We start from the raw sequence: 19,470 nt of genomic DNA, 5'->3' as shown, positions 1-19,470 counted from the left end.
GTAGACAAATGATAAACTGTAGGAAAAGCATTTAAAATTCAAAATAGTCTTTGTTCTCAAATTCTGATACCGTAGTCCAAGTATTGGCAGTGTATTAGTTATATAGCTTAGCAGCAATGCTAATGTTTCAAGCTTGGTTGGTTTTTTTTTGTTGTTTTTTTTGTTTTGTTTTGTTTTTACTTTTGCTTCAGAGCTGCAGCATTACTAGTAATTTATAGATTTCTGCTCAGAATCCAAAGCCACACATTTCTCTCCTGTCGTGTTCATTTTGTTGCGCTCATTTGCACATTCAGCGCTGTAAGTTGAAACATTTCTTTTATTAGATTTTGCTTTTCAGGCAGCTGGGCTGTGATAATAAATTAGTTTCAATTGGAAATATGCTTTCAATTTGACTGTGAATTATTTCAATATCCCCGACACTGATCAGGTAGCAGTTGTTAGTCTGCTTCCTGTTAGACATGTTCTAAGAGCCAGCCAAGCCTGACAGTCCTTAAGAAACATTTACACACAAACAACAGGTAACTTTGTGGTCGCAGAGCATATTATTATGTAAATTCAACTTTCTGACCATAAATAGTTTTTTGCAGCACAGAGACCATTGCCTCAGCCTTGAAGATGATGGGGAGGCAGATTTCATTTAGTTTTTCCATTTAATGTACAAAGATTTCAATGTAGGTTTGTACTGACACATCAGATCTAAATATTTTTGCCCTCTTCAGTCTTCTGTTTTGATCTGGCTTTGTTTGTTTATTTGTTCTTTCAATTTCCCTGCTCCACTGAACCCATTTCTTCAAGTAGGGAGCACAGGGTTGAAGTTACTAGATGATTTGGGAATTTTGCTTTGACACAAGATTTTAGAAGGCATAGTTATGTTCAACTAAGCTCAATCTCAAAAGCCTCATTTATTTCAACAGTGAGCTTTTACTTTTCCTATAGTCATGTTGACATTGGTTCCTACGGGCCAAAGTGCCGAACAATGCCACTCAGTAATCAGCATTTGGGAGTAAATGAGCAGACTACGAACATAAAAAAGAGATGAGTGTTTCTGTGACTTCCTCTGCATTAAGCCTGTGCACAGACACTGAATAGACTGTAACAGCGCTACCTGTGTTTATTCAGCTACCTATTCACAAGCTCTTCAGCATTTTCTGTTATGTGGACATTATATTTGAGGCCCTAAAACTTACACCATTCTACCGTTCTTATTTATCAAAGATACTAAGGGGTTCCAGTAGTTGAGAGGTTAGAGTTGTTGGGAGGCAAGGATATTATTAATACAAACAAGTATTTCAAAAGTTACTACCATGAAACATACCCTCTGTGATAATACTGGATGATTCTGTAGTAGGATTTTTTTTTTTTGCTTTAAATTGTTTGCTAGTTTTCAATTATCCAGATGATCCTACAGAGGAAAAAAAAAAAAAAAAAGATATCTAGCTCCAGATCTTAAAATTCCTGGGGAAAAAAAAAAAAAAGAAGAAACCCATGCTTTAAAGACTGTTTAGCAGTGTGTTAGGCTGCTTTATTTGCTGGAGATCTAATATATTTTTTTTTAATAGTTGCCTCATTAAAAGCTCATTTAGTGAACAATTTTATTGCTATACCTATCGTGAATTGGAACTGCATTTAATATATGACTTTGATTTCTTAATGACTCCCTCTGAATGAGAAATCAGATTTGAGCTGTTGTTAATAGTTTCACTAAAAAGAGATTAAGAAAAAAGAAAAGCAGTAGGAATAGCAAAAATAGTGCTCTTTTAGCTCCTATAAGGCAAGAAACCTACAGAAAGCCAAATAAGGCAATGTTCAACCATTCAAGATGATCTAAGTGATTTTGAATTAGTGCTTCACTACTCTAATTAAAGACGCTTGCTTCCTTTTTCTTTCAGGATTTCTGAGATCTCAATGGAAGTTGCTGAAGGTGGCATTGTTTCTGGAATGACTCCTCAGGCTTACTCAATTGAGCAATGTGACTGCCCGCTTGGTTACTCTGGTTTGTCTTGTGAGGTACGTTACTAATTTTACTTCCAGTAAAAGTATTTCTGCCTTCTGTTCCATTGCTTAGTAAGATGTGACTAGCAATTAGTGTGTGGATTCACTAAACTGAGATAGATGTTCTCAATATCTATCTTACAAGGAATTTTAGCTGTCTTTTTTTTTTCCATATGTAAATTTGAGTCACAATGAATTGTCTGACTGAGGCTGACCAAGGTTTTTTTGGACGAATAAGAGCGTAATACTATTGTATTGTCTACTATGTAGACCTGTGACTGCAGAATGGTAGTTAATTAACATTTTGTCTGTATATGCTTCTGATGATGAGACTTGCACTTCGTGCAAAACAGCATGTTTTCATTATTAAGCAGCACTAGCAATTCCAAATACTTTTTATTCAGTTGCTAGGTGGAAGTGGCAGGAAACACGTCCTCAAGTATTCTGCAAATCTCCCATATATCCTGAGTAAGTGGGATCTTGTAAAGGGTTCCACAATATAAGCAGTGGGAGAAAATTTGGAGCAAGTAAATAAAGGGAAAGAGGCACTGTTGTATTTCAAATCTTGTACGTCATTGTTTCATGGAGCAAATGAGGTAGCAGGAGCAGTGAGTTCATAGGAAATATGTGAAAGGAAATGAAGGCATTTTCTTTACATGCTTTTCAGGTAAGAGCATACACCTGAATGTATGTAAATGCACACACATATGAGTGCTTCAGCATTTGCTCTAAAGTGCAGTTTAGGTGATTCGTTCTTTTGTTGTTTTTGTGTGTGTGTGTGTTTTTTTTTTTCAAATTACTTAAGTAGACTACATTTTCCCGGGAAAATATATGATAATGTAATTAGAACTTTATTTTAATTCACACCAGGGGCTAAAATAAATATCTCAGTTGCAGCCTTCATACTCTGTGCCTAATTGTGCAATCTTCTTATGCTCATAACTTCATTTATTTTTAGTGTTCTCAGTGAAGGTTATGGTGTGTTCTGGGAAGGTTTATTTAATTGCAACAGGAGAAAAAAACATCTGATAAACAGGTGTTTTCTTAAGCAAATGCTGATAGACTATATGTATCTGTTTCATGGTTTATCCTGTAATTCCATTGTGAGGACTAAGTGCACAACAATTTTTCTAGAAATAACATTTATAACCTATATTGTTTTTCTTTTAATTCAGAAGCAGGCTGAAAAAAAACAGTGGTAAGAGTTTCCCTTATGGCTACTTCTAAAAAAAGTTCCAAGCTAATGATGAAAAATATAGTCTACTACTTCATCGTTTGTAAATGTTCCATTTCATCTCAGAGATACTTACATCAAAATAGATTACAAGAATGTCAGCTGCATATCAGAAAAAAAAATACAGCTAGAGGTTAGATTTTATTTTGAGGATGTACCATACATTTTTACCCCAATCATAAAGTCACTGAACTTGTAAACCTGTGCTATGTAATATTTTATATTTGGACAAGGAAAAAAATAGGAAATTATAGTAAGAAACAAAATTACTTTCATACAAGATTATTTATCTAAATTGGAATTCCTCACAAACCATGAAAAAGCAGATAGACTGTTTCTATGCTTCAGGGATCTTAATGTAGTCTAAGTCAAAATAAAGGAAAAAAGCAGAAGTGAGTTAACTTGCTTTCCATGTGATTCAAAAGAAAACAATTGTGTTTATGCTTTTTCCATAACTTACTACTGGATGTTTTGGCAATGGTTATAAAACTGTCAGAATGGAATTGTAGGAATAGAATAGAGCATGTCAGGCAGTACTTGACTGGAGAATCCAGATTTTGATAATAAAAAATTACTTATTTCAAACACCCTTCTGTTTATTTTGCATCTACTGTATTGCTGTGTGGAAAGGCATACTACTCACACTCTTTCGAAAGAGCACAAATTGAGGTCAACAGTAGGAAATGACCACATCAGTCCATCTTCATAGGCTCCCAGCTCCACTGGGTGATGGGGTATATACATGGGATGAGTGACTTACCCTAATGGCCTGAATTATCAAAATGGTCCTGTTTCTACTTTCATGCTTTCAGGGAGTTTTGTAGACACTTCTAATATGTTTGCATAATAAGCCTGAAATAAAGATCAAGTGCTGGATTTTGCATGCATCAGCATTGCTGACAATATTTGAGTTGCTCTTACAATTTTATTGCCAGACTTGGGTAGGAGAGACTCAGTGACAGATAACTAAGATTTGGGGCTAATAGTATCAAGACATGGAAAACCTTTAATATTTTGAATTCTCTGCTTTTACAGACTTTACCATATATAGCTATAAATATTGCAGCCATGCAGCCATTTTTTGATTGTTATCCGATTTTTGCTTGTTATCCATCAGGCAGTATGTAGGCAGATATTACCTTGTCAAAGCTAAAAAACTCACCAAGGGCGAAGGAAACAGAATCATCATGCTTTCTCTCCACAGTCCATGCAAAATTTTTTTGTTGAAAACAAACCTTATTCTTAAGAAATGAAAGGAAGTTTGCTTGATGCACGGGGAGAGCAGTGAGGTGTTCGGCATTTGAATGAAAGGTCTCTCAAGCTGTAATATGAAAAGTCTGGTGCCAGTGGAGTGCTCCAGGGAGTTTTCAGCACTGTTTCCAATTAGGGCTGGCTCTTGTTATCTGCAAAGTGCTGTATATTGTTTGTAACACAGGTGGAAGCCTGTCAGGTTCTTTTCACAACTTGTAAAAACCGGTGATTGGGAGGATAAGCTTGCGATGCTCCCTATACTCAGTTCACTCTGTAATGATCTGTTTTCCTGTGCATCTTTTTTTTATTGCAGTTGTGCTCTCCAGGATTTTACAGGCTTCCAGCCTCACATGGAGGGAGGATACCTACTCAGTCCCTTGGTGCCTGTGTCATTTGTCAATGTCATGGGCACAGTTCTATGTGTGACCCTGAAACATCAGTTTGTCAGGTATTACATTTCTGAACTTAACGTAGGTTAATCTTAATGTAAAATTAATAAGTTGTGTAAATGAACCAAATTAAAATAGAGGATATTTTAATCCAGTTTTACTTAAATTGGTGTCAAATTTACTGAGTGAAAAAAGTGAACTGTCCATCTGTAAAGTTTTCTTTTTGTCATGGAGCCAGGCTGAACCTGCCCGTAAACCACTGACACTAGGTTAAGATTATGCAGTACTTTTTTGCCTCTGAATTGCTATTTATGTAAAAACATAACTTTTTGCAGGTTAAAAATCTGCAAGGGTGCATGTTTCTTGCAGTAAACACAATGCTGCTCTTAAATGTAATAATACACATGGCCTGGTACAGTAAAATGGAATTTTAATTGATTATTTTTCCTCCTTCAGTGACTGGAATGGAGGAGGGATGAATGGGTTAAAAAATTCTTTATGATACATCTGGCCAGCTACAGATCTCCATTCATTCACTGTGTAAGGCCATATGTAACACAGCATGCGTTTGATAGATGTTCAAAGCAAGCAGCCCCACTGCGAATCATATCAGGGAGAGGAAAATTATGAATCTAATTCATTTGAATCCCTAAGATTGGAAACAAAATGTTGTCTGCTTTTTTGTAATTATCAAATACAGCTTTCATTCTGGCTCCTTTCTCTGCAGAATTGTCAGCACAATACTGCTGGTGAGCACTGTGAGAGATGTGCATTGGGATTTTATGGCATCGTCCAAGGATCTCCAGAGGACTGCCAGCCTTGTGCTTGTCCCCTACCCATTTCCAGTAACAAGTAAGCACACAAACCTAGGACAAAGAATTACCTTTCCGGCAAGCAATAACTTCATTTTGGGCAGACTGCGTCCTCTTTCAAATGGCTGCGGGAGGACTGTATCACATAGAGTCACACTAAGAAGTTTTGTATCTACTCACTGCTAATTGATCTTCCCTTAAATGTCAGAATCTGTTCCCTTGTTAATTTGTGATGAATAAATTATTAAGTGGTAGAAAATGCAATATTCAACAGATAATGAATGTGTGTTATAAAGGTATTCTCAGCTAGAGCAGAACTCAAGTACAATATGGCCACAAGGGAGCTGTAAAAAGTCTTATGCTCATATTTTATGTTGGTATAAATGTATTACAGTGCTTTTCTTGTTCCACTATGGAATTTATTGATACCTTATTTAATGTTACATGAGTTTTAGACAATTTTTGAAAGATAGAATAATTTAAAAGCAATATAGTTATTGCAGCATAAATTGTATTGGTCGATTCATGCTAATGAGCTTTGCTATGATGTCTCTGCATGTGTTCCTAATAGATGATACTTTAGCACTTGAGATTTGTTTGTTGCTTGCTGAAAATCTCTTAGTGGTATCTGGAGTCATATCATAGTGCTGCTCTGAAAAGGTTTGTGTTTCATGATTGTTCCGTCGAAAGGTTGCAAGTGTTCTTTAAAATCATTTTTTTCTGTGTTTTGTTTCACCTTTAGGATGTTATAGGGAGTATTTCAGCTAGTTATCTGTGAGGTTTTTTTCCTTCTCTCTTCATTTCATCATTTAACATTTTTCATTATTTTTTTTTTGAAGGAGGGCATTAGTTTTGCAAACAACCATTGCTAAACACGTCATGATCTTTCATCCAAAGCAAGTGCATTTTATGAAAACTTCCAAACCTTGTAAAAACCAAGCAACCAAAACAATTATAAAAAGAGTTTAAGAAAGTAGCTCTCATCTCAGAAGATCAAGAACATAGTCTTGGCTATAGGTTTTTCTGAGGTTTTTTTTGTTTCTTTTTTTCCCCAAGCACATTTTCTGTTACAACTTGGTTATTTGTTATATTTACTGATGTCAGCAAAAGGCATCCAAGTCACAAAGAGTAAGATTAACTTGTATGTGCACCCTGGGTGAGTACTCAAACTGCTGAGCTGCCTCAGGATGGGAGAACGGTGATAAACAAAGCACCTGTTCTTCTTGTAGCTGTACTGTCTGCGTGTGTCTAGATGTTGTCAGGGTTATGCTTGTATAAAAGTGATCTTGTGGCCTTTTTTGTTTAAATGCCATTGTAGGAAATAAGTGAATAAAAGTTATTCTGAGCTTAGTAGATACACTACTATGCTACTATCATGAGATAGTCATCCAGTTTTTTAGTGCTTGTCTGTAGAGGATAGAGATGTGAGCATGTCCAGAAACAGAGCTCCTTATTTTTGTACTGCTTCGCACAGATGTCTGTAGACAGGAGGGTGGAGCTTACTACTTCTGTAGCTGCAAAACAACAATTTAGGTACCTGTAGAGTCAATGAAGAGAAACAGAAAACGTCAGAAAAATATACATCCCACCTATGTTAAAACTGGAGGAAGTCACCATTGCAGAGATGGCAGAGGAGGAGGTATTTTGAATGAATATGTCTATCTGTCTGTACATTTCCATCTTTCCACTGTTGACAGATGATTCCTGAACAGCTGGCTTAGGTTACATGCCTAACTAGGTAAGACAGATCTATTCCATAAAGCTATATTATTAGGTTGAAAACCAGGGTCTCACACATTAAATTTGTATGAGTTGTGCAGCTCAGTGAAAGCTCTTAAAGATAGTATTAAGGAAAAAAAAAAAGAGCCAAGAAAATAACTAAATGCAGCTATTCCATGGTAGTTGATTAATCATAATCTGCATGAAATGCAGATAGCTAATGAGCTGTCTTATTAGTTTATTATGTTCTCACTGACATGATAATATTTGTGCATGTGTGGTGCAATTATTTTTATTTCTGAAATTTTATAAAGTTCCAGTAAGGTTTTAAGTTTTAAATACTGTTTTATACTTCTGTACAAAGCAAAGGGAATGAATTGTTTACAGGAATGTGGATCAATTGTAATGGAGCTGAAAATTTGTTGGATAATGAATTTGTGAGTAGTAGATCAATTTGTTTATATTTTTTACAAAGGTGTAATTTTATTACTCATTCAAGCACTATTGATTTAATGCAGTATAAGCAAGTTATGGTAGGATGCTGACTGTACTGTACCAAGAAGGAACTCTAGGCTCACCACTAGCAATCGCTGTTCCTTTCTGGCTCTACTTCCACAAATAGTTGAGTGATTTTCACAGTATTAATATTCAGTTGTTTCTCTTTTCACTTCTCAGCACTGTTTCTCTGTTGTTATAACTGTGCAGGCACTTAATGCTCATGCAGCATTCTACTTTACACAGTTCCCATAGTTCCCATAGGTACACACTGATGTCACAAGTTATTCATGTATGTCATGACTTAATAAAAATAATTCACTGTCATCTTTGATTAAAATATGACCATTCCCTGATCGTGAAGAAGATAGCTTTCAGGTTGTTTAGTTTGTAGGCAGCCTTTTCTCTTCTTTGCCTTCAAGCTAGTATTAAATAAGATTGGAAGGACTGGATATCTGATAGCTCAGTTTCTTAATTCTGTTTTACACATCTTTCCCTTAACTTTGCCTTCTTGATCACTGTGAATGACAGTACCATTCAGTCTCACAGTCCTACAACATGGGGGTTGCTGACTCACTTGCCTCCTTGGATCCCATTCTTGATGATTCTGCCCTTCCAGCATTTGTCTAAATTTTTCCAGTAACACAGCAAGTAGCTTGCAGAATTCTTAATAAAAAGGAGGAATGTCTCACAGGTATTTATTAGCAGATAAGAAACTGCTGCCATTTGCATTGAAGCATAGAGCTTACCACTGACCCCTCTACACCACAAGCTATATGATGCAATAGAGTGCAAAAACAGTTACTTTTTTATTTGCTTTTGTTTTAGTTTTAGCCCTTCTTGTGTTGTGGAAGGACCTAGTGATTACCGGTGTACTGCATGCCCACCTGGATATGAAGGCCAGTATTGTGAAAGGTAGGATGAATGAAAAAAGAGGCAAGTAACACTAGTGAGGGAAAGCAGTGTCCTTCAGTGCTATGAGTGTATGTTTATTGATGTTTAAATACATGCCTTCAAATAAATAAGTTATTTACTTTTTACACATTGTTCAAACTCAGCTGCAAGAAGCCATTCCTACACACTGTAAATCATGCTATTTATACCACTGATATTGTCTTAGTCTTTGTTTTTTTTTCCCCTGATCCTCAGAAGTAATATATATATTTATCTAAAATTACATGTAATGCTTAATAGTGTGACTTAAGTAATTCTTATCGTTTATTTAAGTGATTATATTGCCCCCATGACACCAACTTCAAAAAACATTTATATGTAAATATATTAATGACAAAACTGAAAACTAGTAACCCAGAAGATAGCTGTTGTCTCATCCATAGCAATACTATGGGTGTAAGATGATCTCACAGAATTATAGAGTCGTTAAAGTTGGAAAAGACCAACTGTTCACCTACCACCAATACTGCCCACTAAACCATGTCCTTAAGTAGTACATCTACCCTTTCCTTAAACGCCTCCAGAAACGGTGACTCCATCACTTCCCTGGGCAACCTGTTCCAATGCTCTATCACTCTTTCTGAGAAGAAATTTTTCCTAATATCCAATTTGAACCTCCCCTGGTGCAATTAGAGGTCATTCTCTCTCATTCTGTTGCTAGCTTTGCAGGAGAAAAGGATGACCCCCACCATGTCACAACCTCTTCTCAGGTAGTTGTAGAGAGCGATAAGGTCTCCCCTGAGCCTCCTCTTCTCCAGAGTAAACAATCCCAGTTCCCTCAGCCTCTCCTCATCATGCTTGTCTTTCAGACCCCACACCGACTTCACTGCCCTCCTCTGGACACACTCCAGGGACTCGATGTCTTTCTTGTAATAAGGGGCCCAAAACTGAACACAGTACTTGAAGTGCAGCCTCACCAGGGCTGAGTACACCTCCCTGGTCCTGCTGACTGCACTATTTCTGATACAAGGCAGGATGCCATTGGCTTTCTTGGCCACCTGGGGAAACTGCTGGCTCGTGTCCAGCCGAGTGACAACCAACAGCCACAGATCCATTTTCTCCATGCAGCTTTCCAGCCATTCTGCTCCAAACCTGTAGCATTACGTGGGGCTGTTGTGACCTGAAGTGCAGGACGCAGCACTTGGTCTTGTTGAACTTCATCCTACTGGCCTCAGCCCAGCAATCCAGCCTGTCCAGATCCCTCTGTAGGATCTTCCTTCCCTCAGGCAGATCAACACTTTCTCCCAACTTGGTGTCATCTGCAAACTTCCTGAGGATGCACTGAATTCCCTCATCCAAATCATCAATAAAATATTAAACTATCCTTATTTGTCTGTATCTCAATTAGTAAGTGACTTCACTTCTAATGCAAAATACAAGTGGATAATGGAAGGAAATAAAGGTCTTTAGATCAAACATAGCTAATGTAGGAACTTCTATGTCATGACATAACAGAAGTTTAACTGAAATCACTTCTGCATACTCTTTCAGTCTAGACTGTTCTATGTCCTGGTTATGAGATTACACCCATAATCATGGCATTGGACAGTCTGCAATATTTTCTCCTTCTATAAATGCATATAAAGTGATATATCACCACAGATTTTTTTAATGGTTCATTAATGTTTATTCACATACTTCTTGTTTACAGTCTTGCCAAGTATTCATTATAGTACAGTATGCTTCTCTGTTGGCCAAATTTGTTTTTTATTTGCAATGTCTAGATGTTCTCCTGGCTACACAGGAAACCCACAAACCCCAGGAGGCTCCTGCCAGGAATGTGAGTGTGATCAGTATGGTTCCATGCCTCTCCCCTGTGACCCTGCCACCGGAGTGTGTACTTGCAAGCCTGGATTCACAGGGTGGAAGTGTGCTGGCTGTGAACATCGATATGCACGTGATGGCATGAAATGCATTTGTACGTATACTAACAAAATTTTGGAGAATACGTGACTGTTTTCCATATTTCAGAAATTCAGTCCTGCTATTGCAGCAGTCAGTTGTGTGGCTTCCTTTGAAAATGCTTGTCCTGTTTCTCACTCCTTCGGCATTCTGGTCCATTTTTTTCACAAGCCTTGAAATGTTAGGAAAACTCTCAATAATTCTTAAAATGCTCACTGAAAATTGACAGCAAAACTTGGAAGGATGTTTTTCTTGGGTTTTTGAAATCTGTAGTTTTTCTAAGGGTTGGCACTGCTGTTGTAAAAGATAAAATATTTGCTCTTAGTGAATTTTTTAGTGTTGTCCTAAATGTTTAACCAGCAGTTGCAATGCTTTGTGTCATGAGTCGCACAGAGAAACAGGAAAGTTTTTATCAAGGTTTTCTCAGTCATGTTGATTCAACAATCATTTATATTAATTTACAGGATGTAAAGAGTGGCAGTACAATATATCCAGGGACAAATAATGTATTTTATTAAAAAAAAATAGTAACTGATCCAGTCTAAAACATCAGGTTACATCTTACAGTATTGGTATCTTTGCCCTATCTTCAGTTTTGATGTGTACTGACTGGTTTGTCTTTTATTATTGTTTGGATTTTTTCACATTAAATTGAGTAATGTTTGTTTTGGGAGCACAAACTTTTTTCCTGTCATATTGCATGCTTATGTCTAATCAAATAATAATAATAAAAATCAGGCAGCAAAATTTTTCTGGAACGCATAGTAAATCCTGGCCAAAACATAAGACATTTTCCTTTCCATTCCTCTTCTCCCACCCTGAGTAGAAACTAATTTGTGATATCCTTTTTTTTTTTTCCTCAAGGCCAGCATTTTTCATTTTAAAATAGAAGGTAGATATAGATCCAGTAAGCTCACAGTATGCTGCTATACTTAACTATATGCATTGTTAATATATATCGGCACGGAACAATTAACTAGTTTTAATGTTTTTATCTTGAATTTTATCTGCAATAGGATTTTAATTAAAGTTTATTCCATTTTGTAGGGCTTTCGGCCTGTGAGAGGTGTATGTAACATCAAGACAAATAGATATCGTAAATGCAACCTCTTTTTTTTCCACGGAATGTGGTCTATGTATAAATACCCAGAGGTTTGAGAAGTCTACAGCTCTCTAATATTAAAATCAACTAGAATAGCCCCAGCAAACTGTAAACAATTTAAAAACAAATTGGAAAAATAGAGAAACACAAGAAGTGGTAAAAATAAATGAAGACATCAAATCAGTCAAAAATGAAGTGTGGCTATTTTGAGTGGGTAAGCAGGAAGCTATTAGCCATGTAAGGCTATATATAGCCATGTGGGGCTATAGAGTGCAGAACATAGTTTCACTGAGCTTAATTGTTGTGATCAGTTCTTGGATAGTGACTTGGACTGAGTAGAACTAGGTTTCTAAGTGTGACTACTAAGTTCAGTGCTCTTGCATTAGTCCTGATTATAGGTACAACACTTTTTTTTGAAAACAAGTGGAGAAATTACTGGGAATATATACATAAACACTTTTATTAATAATATGGTATCAGTTCATTAATGGAAACCCGGTTGTACTTAAGGAAAATGAAGTTTTAGTGTCCTGCAGTTTTTTGTAATTTAGGACTTTGTATCATATATCTTAAACGCTGTTTCAGATTACAACAAAATGAATGCAAATAGCATAGATAGCTATTTCAGAGCAGTAGCTACACTTTCAAATCCATTTCATAGCATGTGTGTCAAGGCGAAATATAATCATGAATTAAGTTCCTAGCTCTTACAGCTACAAAATTTTAAAATAACTGTGTTTTCCATAGTGGTACCTGAATGAAAATGAACATCTGTTCAGGACTAATTCCAGGAGGAGCCATTGTTTTCAGCCATGGCCACTCCTCAGAATGTGTTTTATTCAGAATGGCAGTTTCTTTGTATAAAACAGGTTAAGTGCAAGTTTTCATTTGTAGTAGTTTTCCAATTTGTTAATCAGACTGTTTCATTGTGTGGATAATAAGGTTAAAAATCTCACTATCAATGGGAAAAGCTGTGTGCAGGCAAATCCAATTTTCCACCTTTTTTGCTTTGAAAGCTGTGGCCCTCTATAATTTCTGATTTAACTGCAGCATAATTGTGTGCAGGTGTTAAAATGTATCTGCACTACTTGGAGCAGCATTTTTGCTTCAGCTAGATAATTGATTTTCACTCGGAAAACAATCTTTTGACTTTGCATATGGACATTTCATGTCATTGCTGGAAGGGTGGATGCAAATAAAAAGATTTCTTTCTGTTGGTCACAAAAAAAAGAGAACCATCTACAGAAATAGATGGGAGGCACCTAACTCTCCCCTGTATCACAGAAACTAGTTACTATGACACTATGTCAACAACATCCCTGTCATGAGTTGCAAAAACTGCTTAAATATTTCAGTAGACAATTCATGCTTGTTTGTTCTCATTACATGATTTTTTGTTTGTTTGTTTAAAGGTTCCTCAACCCCATATAACTCCAAATCTGCCTTTGCTAATGCAGGGCAATACTTCTGGCACAGACTTGATCAATAAACCACTTACTTTTGGAGCCTGTAGTCAGGCACAAGTACTGTGCTAGACAAGGAGGATGTGGCAAGCACAGACTTGGTGGAAATCTGTCCATGATTAACACTATCTCATGTGTCACAGGCTTCAGAGGACAGCAGTGTTTTATTTAACTGTTAGAGATTCGTTGCTGCAGCCCCTAATGTTCTTAATAGTCGCTGTCAAAGGGCCATTAGAAACATCTTTCAGGAAAGCTCTGAAGATTTCTTTTGTTACTCCCATAACATTTCTCTGTTCCAATCTGATTTTAATGCAGCTGAAGATTTGGTCCTATGTACAATATATTTTTACTTTTGTGTATCAACCACTTCCAAACTACTCAGTAAACACTTTTCTGACCAGCTTCAGGAGTAATGAAGCCTTAATGATAATAATAATAGTGATTAAGAACTTTAATGTACAAAAAAATTGCCATATGTAGAATCCTGTTTGCATTCCATATTTCAAATGATCTGCAGGCAGGTATCTACTTTTGCTCGTTTGCAGAGTTTCATTTCAAATACTGGTGCAATTGCTTTGTAGCTGTCAGAAGTATGAAAAACCCCTAGCTAGGTAGTAAAATGGTCTGGTTTAATGAAAATACATACAAACACAATCACTCATGTTTGAATATAGTTGTAAGTAATACAAAACTGGTTAAGCTGTTCAATATTATGTTTAGGAAAAAGAAAAATTGAATATTTAGCAAAGAATAGGCATTTGAATAAAAATTTTTGGAGAATTCTGTCAAGGTCACACTATACAAAAAGGTAAAAGACAAAAGCTAAATCACACATATTTAAATCCAATCAGGGAGAGAATTAACCCACAATATTATAGTGCCCTATTGTTTAATATTTAAATTTTAACATATCCCTTATCATATGCATTCGAAAGGTTTTAGAGTAAAAATCTGCAATGAAAAAAAACAACAGAAAAAGATCCACAGGCACCTGCGTATTGATTAAACTGATCTATTTTTCATATAGCTGAAAATCTGTTTTATCAGATTCTTACTGTTTTTTCTAACTTGCCATTTTTCAGTTGCTTTTTGCATGAAATGTTTGAGTACTGTGTTGTTACAGTTGTACTTTAGAAAACTGCAGGTAGAATGGAAAGAGAATATATTTTTTAAAAGCCCCTGTGCGAAAGGGAAGAATTTATTTACTGCTGAGTAACAATGGAAAGATAATTATAGGTGAATGTCACAGAGAGAATTTACTGTCCGTTATGCTTTTAGAACAGAACAATATTATCTTCTCTTGTATTTAGGGGATAGAAAGAAATATCCAAAAAGTAGATTTTTTTAATAGGTTTTGCAAAGGTCTGAATGATCTATGATGTATCATAAAGATTGTAAATTTTTGCATTGCTGTGGTTAATGACAGGACTATTTCCCAGCTAAAGTAACCGATCATCATGTAATTATCATAATCTGATGATTTCCTTGTAATTTTTGATCTTAAGTAATCTACTCCTTAGGCCTGCTTTCAATGCTGTATTGAAACAGTCAGTAGCAAATAAGAAAATTAGTAGTGACTGCAAATTAATTTTAGTAATTCCAGTAACATCCTTGCTTAATTTCAGATATGACAGAAGTTCTCACAAATCTTCTCTAACACTTACAGATTTTGATTTTCTTTCAGTTGTCTTCTAAATGATTGACACCTCCTTATGCACCACTGTCATATTTACTTAATAAATGCACTTCAGTGCATTTGAACACCTTAGTGTTCATTCTAATGAAAGTTATCAACAGGCAATTGCTGGCTGTACTCAGCACAATATTGAAGACATTTAATTTCTTTCTAAAACTCAGTAATTTCAATCCAGAACACAGGTGAGTTGTATGATGAGTAGGAGCAGCCACTTCTCAGTTCATCTATAACCAGCATGATCAAGCAGGCTGAGATCACTGATCCAAGTTTTGCACATGCATACCAACATTATGGAAACAAGCCAAAATGGCTATTGCTCCTTCCTCACCCCTTCCAGAGACCTTTGATCTTATCCAAGAAAGAAGGAGTTAAAATGGGTGTTGGATTGAGCCTGTAGCAATTATGTGTTTTTCTTTATGTTAGTACTTCTCTGGTGTGTTTTTTGTTATACCCTGTGACACTCCACTTCAGTTGTAGAGTTTGTAGTATGTAGAATGAAGACCCTTAAATTGCACTGCTGTCAGAACAATGACTGTGCTTGTTACTGTGTGGTGTTCAGGGGAAAAAAAAATGAATAAATCCTAGGGAGAACTTCAAGGCTTTATTGTTAAGTGTATGGCAAGTCAGAACTCACCTTCTGAATGCTTTCTGAGCACCAGTCATAACTGCAGTGGAGACTTATAAAGAACTTGGCTTTAGTATTTTGAGTGTACTTGAAACACAAACCACAGAAACCTTTCCGCAGAAGTACACTCTTGTCATAGGCGTTCCTTGGGGTCAAGCAAAGCCTAAATGTAGAGCAGTCAATTTGGTTCTGCTGTGCAAGATCAAAGATGAACAGGAATCAGTCATGACCTAGAGAGATGAAACAGATATTTCATTGTTAGGAATTTTTCTTTAACTCAGTCTTGTGGAAAAAAAAAAATTGACATTTGTCTCTGCTACAGTCAACAAACTTTACAAATTTAAATCCTCCTTATAGGTAAAAGGAAAAAATTGCATAGTCAGACAAAGACAGATGGGATTCTCTTAATGCCAGGTCTTGGACACTTAAATATAGTACTTCAAGTAGAGTGCTACTTGCAATGAGAGGGAGTTTTTCCTGCTTGGCCTCAGGAGAAAGAGGGAGCTCCTAACCATTGGTCCTTGCAGAATTAAGATTTTCCTCTATAATAGGCAGTAGCTCCATGATCATAGTTCTGTCAAATTCAGAATTAGGCAGAGATGCTGTCTCTTTCTAGAAGCAGATCTTGAAGAATCTGTGAAATGAAACTTCTTGTAGCTTCCACACAGTCCTTGATTCAGCAGGAGCTGGAAGCTTATTACAAGCCTTCAGAGGCTGATCTGAAAATGACAGTGTGTAACACCAGGTCTATGAAGGACTGGCCTAGTTTCTGCTGTGTTGTGAGTTTAATAGAATGAGTTTATACCCATATCCCATTATCTTTCGCCCTTCTCAAGTACTATATAACCTAACAACTACTGATATGTATCAAAACGAGTAAATGGGGTTTTATAACCAACAAAAGTAAAAAAAAGCCTGAGCCATTACATTAGGTACTGATTTGGCTTAAATCCTGGGTATATACCACTCACGCAACCCCCCTGAAACCAGTAGCATTTTCCATGCAGCTTAAGCTTTTAGCAGTCTACCAGGGCTCGGTTTTGGGAGGCTGTTGTATGTTAACCACCGTAGGCACCGAAGCTCTACTCAGCAGCTCACACATTCCCACGCAGCTTGATGGGGCAGAGAATTGGATAGGTAAAAGCAAGAAAATTCATGGACTGAGACATTTTAGTACATCAAACAAAGCTGCATGCACAAGCAGAGCAAAATAAAGAATTCACTGTTTCCCTTTGACAGGCAGATGTTCAGCCATCCTCAGGAGAGCAGGACTCCATCGTGCTTAATAGTTACATGGAAAGATAACAACCATAATGCCAAGGATCAAACCCTTTATCCTTCTTTCCGCCAGCTATTATTGCTGAGCAAAGTGTCATCTTGTAGGGAATACCTATTTGGGTATACAGCTCTCCTAGCTGTCTTCCCTCCCCATCTATTGCTGACCCCCAACCTCCTCGCTGTGGGACAGTGGCAGAAACAGAGAAGGCCTTTGCACTGTGCAAGCACTGCTCAGCAAGAATTAAAACATGGGTGTATTATCAATTTTGTTGCGGTCGCCAATCTAAAACGTACCTGTATATGAGGCACCATGGAGAAAATCATCTCCATCACAGCCAAAACGAGTACAGGAGTGGAAAGAAGGTTGTTTGGCTTTAAATCAATACCAAAATGGAAAAAAAATAGGGTAATGGCCAAAAGTTAGATAAGGCTAGTGAAAAATCAGCTATTTTTATTGGTTCAGTAGGAAACAGTAATGCTTTAGAGTCAGTGGCTGTCATAAATTAAGACCACTATCAGAGATTTCGTGGTTTCCCTTACATCAGATATTACCTAGTCATAACGCAGATGCACTGTGCATCTTACACATTTTAAAAGTAATAAATGTATTAAAGAAAAATTCTGTAAGGATAGTTGCCCAGGTGGAGGAACATATTGTTGCTCAGTCACCTGTTTCCTTTATTGTACGTTATCTTCTCTTTGTAAGATGGAGTACGTGACTAGATGTCCATCAACTTGTAGTGTCTCTTACTACTTGATCAATTATTTCTTTGAATAAAATTTCTTTAGCATGCAAACTTTGGAGATGCTCCTCACAAGAGGTAAGTAAAAATCCTTTACAGGGCTTCTTGTGCATGGGAAATCATATCATAGATTCATAGAATGGACTCGGTTGAAAAGGACCTCAAAGATCATTGAGTTTCAACCCCCCTGTAGTGGGCAGGGTCGCCAACCACTAGACCAGGCTGCCCAGAGCCACATCCAGCCTGGCCTTGAATGCCTTCAGGGATGGGAAATCCACAGTCTCTCTGGGCAACCTGTTCCAGTGCATCACCACCCTCTGAGTAAATACGGTGAAAGTGGAGAACAGTAATTTCCATTAGCTGCTCACTGCAATATTGTATTATTGACTGCATGATTTGCCTCTCACATGCTTGCAGCATTGTAATGATCTGAATTTAGTGCTGCATTTATTAATATTAGACACAAATTTATCCTGACAGTTTTATAGATGAAGACACAGAAAAATTTTGTCTCATAAAATATAATCATGCTCTTGAAATATTGCCTTAGATTTAGTGCCTTTCAGGCTGCGTACTGGAGTAGCTTAGTTCTGTCTCATCTACTCTGCTGTGGTCCTCACATGACATAGTTCATCTTTTCAATCTGATAACTGATATTGAATGTTCACCACACAATGCCAATTTTTAACTCATTGAGAATACTTCATTTCTTCATAAGCTGTTCTTTTTTTTTATTGTTGTTATTGATGTGAATTAAGTTTATTGTCAACATATAACAAAATTTTATTGTTTTCTTACCAATCACTGTGATAGTTTTGAGGGTGAATAGATTTATCTTGTTTTATAAGTGAAATATTATGCATCAGAAGACAAAATAATAATAAGAAAAAAAGCAACTATTTTCAGGTCCAGGATTACTTTTTTGCATCCTGCAAAGTGATTATCAGATCTACTTACATTCTTGACCAGTTACAGAATATATGTTTGTTATATGTAGCAGTTTACTGTGAAACTTGCATTAATTCTTCCTAACTTCTGAAAGCAAACACACAGATGACAAGAGCTGAGGTGGTATTAAGTTTATGTATTTCCTGTCAAAACATGAATCAGAAGGTATCATGATCACATCTAATAACTACAGAGAATTTCCAGTTCAGTTTATGTAACAAAATACTGAGATATAAGAGGAAGGAGTCTGAAATGGAAGCAGTGACAATGCAAAGAGAAGTCTTAAAATAACACAATATAGCTTTCTGCACCTATTTCTTACTACACTAATGCAGTATCTATCTTGTCTCCCTTTCAGTCATCACAAGCTTCATAGTGTATTCAACTAGTATTCATGATTTTTCCTATTTCCGTATTTAACTCAAATTCTCACTGCATTGGACAGTCATTCTACATAATAAGAAATGCACCGAAGATTGTTGTGGCTGAAAACTTTAAAAAACAGAAAATATTTAGTCTATGTGAACAATAGATTTCAGAAAAAAAATCCTTCTTGAAAATTACTTACCTCTTTCTTCAAACACATACATGTTTCTCCCTGTTTTTCTGCCTGTGAGCTATCTAGAAACATTATTGAGAGAAATAATTGCATATTTGTAAAAATTTTATGTAAAAACATGTCGCTTAACATCACTGGAGAATTCATTGCTTCACAATTTGTTCCAGCTCCTGAGATGTTGCTTTACTTTGCCAGCCACATGTAGCATCTTTGTGTATGGAAACAGAAAGGCATTCCCACAACTCCTTTGGATTGGATGAGGATCTTTCCTCTCTGCAGCATACATAGTACAAGTTTTAAGTTATGAG

At 36.5% G+C, this 19,470-nt stretch overlaps 1 protein-coding gene across 3 annotated transcripts in view; it reads left to right on the top strand.

Moving 5' to 3' along the window:
* LAMA2 (laminin subunit alpha 2) overlaps window positions 1–19,470 on the top strand; it is a 353,391-nt gene that overhangs the window by 244,242 nt on the left and 89,679 nt on the right. For all 3 annotated transcript variants that reach the window (XM_021391626.1, XM_021391625.1, XM_021391624.1), the window contains exons 28-32: window positions 1,890–2,007; window positions 4,791–4,925; window positions 5,594–5,718; window positions 8,721–8,807; window positions 10,571–10,764. In XM_021391626.1, coding sequence (XP_021247301.1) covers window positions 1,890–2,007; window positions 4,791–4,925; window positions 5,594–5,718; window positions 8,721–8,807; window positions 10,571–10,764 — 659 coding nt within the window. The remainder of the gene's footprint in view (window positions 1–1,889; window positions 2,008–4,790; window positions 4,926–5,593; window positions 5,719–8,720; window positions 8,808–10,570; window positions 10,765–19,470) is intronic.

The sequence above is a fragment of the Numida meleagris genome, chromosome 3 (genome assembly GCF_002078875.1).
Source record: "Numida meleagris isolate 19003 breed g44 Domestic line chromosome 3, NumMel1.0, whole genome shotgun sequence".
Lineage (NCBI taxonomy): Eukaryota > Metazoa > Chordata > Aves > Galliformes > Numididae > Numida > Numida meleagris.
This window is presented reverse-complemented; position numbering and strand designations above follow the sequence as displayed.